The following is a 6000-nucleotide window of genomic DNA, read 5'->3' as shown; positions in this document are numbered from 1 at the left end:
GAAGGAAACCTCAGCCTGCTCCCCCAGTGTGCCCCCCACCCTCTCCAGTCAGCCCTCTCCTCTCCCCAGGAAATGACATGAATTTCATGCACAAATTACAAAAGGAGCCCTCTTGCTGATAATAAAAGCTAGCACAGTCAGAGAAAACCTCTCCTCCCTCATCCTCCTCAAGGGCCACAGACAGGAGGGAGGGAGGAGGGATGAACTTATTAGGATAAAACACAGCCAGAGCCCCTCAAGCCCTTGACGTGGACCCCACATGAAACAGATGCTCCCCCCCCGAAGGAGCTGAAATTATCTCTGGCCCTCCGAGCTGGTGAGGGCAAGCCCTGGGGGCAGCCAGCCCCAGGATGGCAAACCCAGAGCTCAGCATCCCCTCGGGTGTGGAGTGGGGACAGGGGTGGGGACGTGTCTGGGCCCTCTGTCCTCACTTCAATGAGAACAGAACTACTTCCTTTCTGCCATTTGAAAACCCCTGCTGTAGCTCCACCTGCTCGTTCTATAAATGGGGAAACTGAGGCCCTGGGAGGAAACCTGTCATGCCGAGACCAAGCGTCCTTGGGAGGGATGAAACCTCCCATCTCCTGCCTCCGGCCCAGTGCTCTCCTCCTCTTGCCACAATCTGTGGGAGGTGGTTCCCTAGCTAGACCGACCCTGGCACGTCCTGGGGCCTGGCTCTGCTCCAGTGCACATGGACCATGGCACAGGCCTCCCGGAAATGAAGACCCTGAGACCACAGCAGAGAGAGATCGAGATGGAGATACTAGAGACAAAGAGCTAGAGAGAGAGACGGATGCTGCCTGGGGCCCTATGGTCCATCACCAGGGTCAAAGAGGGCAGCACAGGCCCTTCTGAGCCAGAGATGTCTCATTTCCAAGAGGTCCTACATTGCTTGGTCTGGCCTCCGTGCATGGGGGCCCCCTCCTCCTTGAGGGCCCCCAGGCCTTCCTCCAGAGCCCCGTTTTGAGGCCGCCTCCCTCACCCTCCCCTGAGCTCCTGGAGCTCCAGCTGGCCCCTCTATGCTTGTCTGGCACTTGGTACAGGTGACAGTAGAGGGGTGTCTTTGGCTGGAGGGAAGCTGTCCAGTCAGCACAAAGGCAGAACTCTGCCCAGCCTAAATTATTCCTGACAACCCAGGGGCCAGGGGAACCCGACCTCTGACACCAGGAGGAAGCAAGTGGATAAAGGCAGAACATTGGGCTTCTCCAGGACAGCGGGCCCTCTGGCCTCAGAAATGACATCACTTAAAAAATCAAAGTGAGCAGAAGGAGGACTTTTCAACATTCAACGAGCCTTAAAAACACCGTTATGGAATGCAATGTGTGCCCCCTGACTGGGTCCAAATTCCAAAACCAGTTTCAAGTTATCTGGGGGAGAAGAGGAAGATGGACGGGAGAGCAGACGTGAGCATGTGGCTGTCCCGGGTGTGACACCGGGCCACCACTCAGGAGACCGTCCTGACTGAACAGATGCAGGCTGCAGCATTTTGGGGTGAAGTTGCATGATTTTTACTTTTAGGCCAGTTCAGAAAAAACTCTATGCAGTGAGAAAACAAATGTACCACAATGTTCATTTTAAATCTAGATGGTGGGTTAACGAGCCCATGGGGTCAGCCCACGTTGGGACCACCACTCTGGGGCAGCCCAGCCATTCTCTGCTCCTGGGGGACAGACCCTGCCCCCTCACCTGGGCCCCTGAGGCACTGGCTGCTCCTGCTTTGGGGCCCAGAAAAGGCCCATCACAAGATGCCCGCCCTACGGCTGGCTCTGGAACCCCAAGTGACCAAGGCAGTGTTAGCTGGACTCCCCCTGTACCCCCCCTGTGGGGCAAGGGTGCGTGGTGGGGTCAGCAGAATGGATGATGAAGTCATCTGCATGATTTAGCTCTCTCTCTCTCAATCTCCCTCCTTGGCCAAACAAACGCTTACAGTGAATTAGAGAACATTCAACAAGCCGATGCTGCTGGACCCGCCCACCGCTGGTTCTCTCTTCTTGTGAGGGGACCTGTGTGCTCAGTAGCTGAGAGCCCCTGGGGCACTTATCTGTCCCCTCTGCAATGCCCGCAGATCCTGGCAGTGGATCCTCCAGGAAGATTCATTAGTGGGAAGGGAAGGAAGGGCAGTGACCAGACTCAGAGCACGTGGCAAGTCGAGGCCCCAGCCTCCCAGAAGGGCCTGGACAAAAACCCCCAACATCTCCTCTGCTCCCATGGGGTCTCACACCTGCCTGCTCCTTCCTCGGGCCAGAGGCCCCGAGAGGTGGAGCTGCAGGCCCATCAGGACTTCAGAGCTCTGAGGGACAGGGGTGGGCATCCAGGCCCAGAGGGTAGACTGTGGAATGTGGGTGCTGGAAGGTCCTCAAGGTCGTGGCGCCCGGGCTGCTCACTAACTGTTGGGAAGCAATGCCCAGGACTAGCACTGCGGAAGTCAGCGTGGAGGTCTGGGTTCTCAGGGCGGCCCGTCTTCACGAGCATGCTAGCTGGCATGCCGCCCTGTCCTGGGACATGCGCTCCTCCTCCTGTGGGGTGGACAAAGTTCAGGGCTCCCGGGCTCAAAGGCCCCAACAGGAAGCACAGTGGGACCATGCAACCATCCGCAGCTGGTCCCCCTGAGTAGCCAACCTTCTGGGGCCCAGTGGAGACCTTGGGAAAAGGGCATTGGTTCAGAGCTAAAAGAGACCCGGGCCCTGCAGTCTGGGAGGAGCCTTTCGAGGTGGAGGGAGCAGGACAGGGATGCAAATGCGGGTCTGAGAAAACCCAAAGGCACCCTGGCTGGGAAGAAGTGGTTTGTCCCTACGTCCTGGAGTGACCAAGGGTGTGACTGAGGGAGGGACTGGAACGTGGCACAGAGTAGGATCCCAAGGAGGGGCTCAGAGGCAGTGTAGCTTTGGAAGAGGAGCACTGGACTCAGAGTCGGGAGCTACAGATTCAATTCTTGGCCTTGCTCCCAACCAGCACTGTGACGTCCAAGGAGGCCCCTCCCATTGTTTCCGTAGCAGAAGGCCCCTTCCCACCCCAAGAGCTACAGTCTTCCGAACAAGGCAAGGCTTTCCAGAAGGGGCTTCCCGGGTGTCAGTTCGAAGCTGAACTGGCAGTGGGGGGGAGGTGGGGAGAGCACCCCAGTTTAGTCACTTCACATTGTTAAAAGGGGGGTAGGAGCAGTCCCCAACCAGAAAACAGCCCGGAGACCCGCTGTCTGCAGGGGGCCTGGAGACAGCTCTGTGGTCCCTGCGGGCCCCCAGCTCCCAGGGCAGCTCCCCACCTAGCACCATGTGAGGGGAGGGGAACAGGCCAGCCTCCGGCCCGGTTACCCACGCCAGCCTGGCTGTTTCCTTTGGCTAAAGCTCCCCCAGGTCTCTGCACTTCGTGGAGCCAGATTTCCTAGACAGAGCAGGTCTTCCCCAGGAGTCTCGTCGCCTCTGGCACCTGCGCAGCCCTGGGTAGCCATGGCTCTCAGGAGACACAGGCAGCTCTCCCGGGGAGCCTCCCCACTGTCTGCTTGAGGCCCAGACACGGGAAGACGTGGCCGCCCCCTCCCTTCCGTCTCGTTTTCGTGCCCGGGGCTGGGGCTTGCCACCATTTTGTGTGACTGAATTAAAAACAAACCCAACCAAAAAAATATAATATATATATACAAATTATATATATATATATAACACAGTGCGACCCCAGCACCCAAAGTATAAACTCTGGCACCAAGAAATAAAACAAAATATTAAAATACTTTAGCTTCTTAGTATCGGGGAGGGCAAGGGGGCCTCTAGGAACCCTCGGCCACGGGCCTCTAGGGCAGAGCCCCCCAGCTCTGCGCTGGTTGGCTGGGGGCCGAGGCTGGGTGGGTGCAGGGATGGCGTGTGTGCACTGGAACATGGACCCTGGCAGACTCCTGAACCACCTCCGTCTTCTACCACAGGAAACACCACGCACGTCATATCCCAGGGTGGGGAGGGGAGGCCTGGGTCTCTGGATCCCAGTGGCATGGCAGTGCCCCAGGCCCTGCGGGAGGCCTCGAGGATCAGGTGGATACTGTAGGAATCAGCGACTGTCTCCCCAGAAAGGGAAGGTGAGAGGTGAAGGTATGAACCAGGGTGTGTGTGGAAGTCCAGAGTCCTCTCGAGGGACCCCATTCACGTCCAGCCTAGTGACTTGAGTACCGGGCTAGCCCCTCAGAAAGTCCAGTCTCTCTCCCTGGTTTGGCAAAAGGCCCAGCTTGGCTCTTCTCCCTTACTGTCCGCAGGACGGGAAAATGTGGCAGCTAACACCGAGGGGACACCCTGCTGGGGTGGGGAGTGAGGGGACGAAGGGGTGGCCACGGTTGGTAGAACACAGTGAGGAACAGAAAGGAGGGTCTTGTGGACCCCCTCCTACCAGGGAGTGGCCTCCCCGCGGAAGGCTGTGGGCAGGATGGACCTCCGGCGGCTCAGGAGGTCCTGGAGGCCGCAGACCCAGCACTGGGTGCTCTGAGGTGCTTGTGGACCCGCCTGGGCTCTTCTCCAGGCCCTGGCTGGGCCTCGGCAGAGTACTGCTCGTCCGTGCTCGGCCAGCCCAGGCCGGCTCCCCATTCTGCAGGTCAGTCCGGCTCAGTGTGTGGCGGGACGTCCCTGCCATCACAGACATTCAGTCTGGCTGTGGTGGCTGCGGCTACCTGGTGTTCTGGAGGTCCTCCCGCAGCCAGGTGGGCAGCGTCTGGCCCATCTTGTACAGCAGCTTGGAGAGCTCGATGTTGTGATCCCGGTAATAGTCCTTCAGGAAGGCGCGGGACTGTAACAGGAAGGAAAGCTCAGATCTGGCGGATGCTCTCTTAAGAGCGGCCCCTCCTCTTTAAGGCCACCACGCTGTGGGCCCCATCCCATTCACCTAGTTCTCATTCAGTCTTCTTCAAAAGGGTAGCCTCCGAAAGAAAACCCCTCCCTAGTAGGAGTTCCAAAATATAGCACACAGGCTCAAAATTCTTGTGATAGAAAAGAGAGAGAACTCATCAAAACCAGGGGCAAAAGGGAAAAGGCAAACATAGCAAAAGTCACAGTGTGGGACCTTTCCCCTCTGTCCTTTGACCTGCCTTCTCCCCTACCCCTGCCAGAGATCCAGAAGTGGCCCGTCCAGGCCCACCTCCAGAGACCCCTCCCAGCCTCTGAGAAGGCTTCTTTACCCCTCCTCTTCCCGGATCCCCCGAGCCTGGACCTCTCTGACCTCCTGCCTTGGATTCCACTCCCTGGTGTGTGGACTGAGCTCCCTCCTAGGAGGGAACTGCTAGACTCAGAGTTCCTTGAAGGCAAAGACATGTCCGATTCGTCCTCAAAGCCCCATAGCATTCAGCCCTCGGGAGAAGGGAATAAATACTCATCTGACTAACTCAGTTCTGACCCACCACATCCCAACCCACATTTCCTCCTCTTTAAGAACACCATCCAAAAAGAACCAAGGCCATTAACGTGCTGGGCATAGGGCAAACAGGAGAGAAGGCTTCCCTCCAGTGCAGGGACACTGCCCATTTATCCAGCCGCTTGCAGGAAGCGTGTCCACCACTTACATCCAAGTCCATCTCTGGGTATTTCCGGCCCTTGCTTTTCCCCAGACACTTGGTTTTTCCTCCTTCGAGCAGCTGGCACCAAAATCCTTTCTTTGGATCGAACCTGTGGAGGTGGAGAAAGCCTGTGGATGGGACCTGGCCCAGCCCGCCTCTTTCCCTCTTTAAGGCAGTGTTCACAGGCTCCCCAGGAACGGTGGAGCCTGTGAGAGAGACTACGGAATCCACACCCCTATGCACACTCTGGAACCCCCAGATTGTGTGGGGCCAATACCTCCATCCGTCGGCCTGTGCTTTGTCCCTGACTCCACTAAGCTTGCCTGCCCTCTCTTCCAGTGCTGGGCGTGCTTAACTGCAACGGCAGATACTGCATTTCCTCGTAAGACAGTCAGTCACCCCTGGGTTGGAGAGTGCTCGGAGAGGTTTCTGGGAACTGTGAAGGTGGGGTGTGCTCACGCTGTGGACTGTGGCAGCAC

At 57.8% G+C, this 6000-nt stretch overlaps 1 protein-coding gene across 11 annotated transcripts in view; it reads right to left on the bottom strand.

Annotated features, from left to right (window-relative positions):
- Nucleotides 1–3781: 3781 nt before the first annotated feature.
- NDST1 (N-deacetylase and N-sulfotransferase 1) overlaps nucleotides 3782–6000 on the bottom strand; it is a 52780-nt gene continuing 50561 nt past the window's right edge. For 10 of the 11 annotated variants that reach the window (XM_053926840.2, XM_053926838.2, XM_053926842.2 and 7 more), the window contains 2 exons: nucleotides 5528–5630; nucleotides 3782–4758 (listed from right to left, as the gene is read on the bottom strand). In XM_053926840.2, coding sequence (XP_053782815.1) covers nucleotides 4639–4758; nucleotides 5528–5630 — 223 coding nt within the window. In that variant the 3' untranslated portion in view covers nucleotides 3782–4638. Of the gene's footprint in view, nucleotides 4759–4854; nucleotides 4949–5527; nucleotides 5631–6000 lie in introns of all 11 variants that reach the window. The other variant, XM_045185190.3, reaches the window with a different exon arrangement.

The sequence above is a fragment of the Desmodus rotundus genome, chromosome 6, assembly GCF_022682495.2.
Source record: "Desmodus rotundus isolate HL8 chromosome 6, HLdesRot8A.1, whole genome shotgun sequence".
Lineage (NCBI taxonomy): Eukaryota > Metazoa > Chordata > Mammalia > Chiroptera > Phyllostomidae > Desmodus > Desmodus rotundus.
Note: the sequence above shows the minus strand (reverse complement) of the source record. Positions and strands in the feature narration are given on the sequence as shown.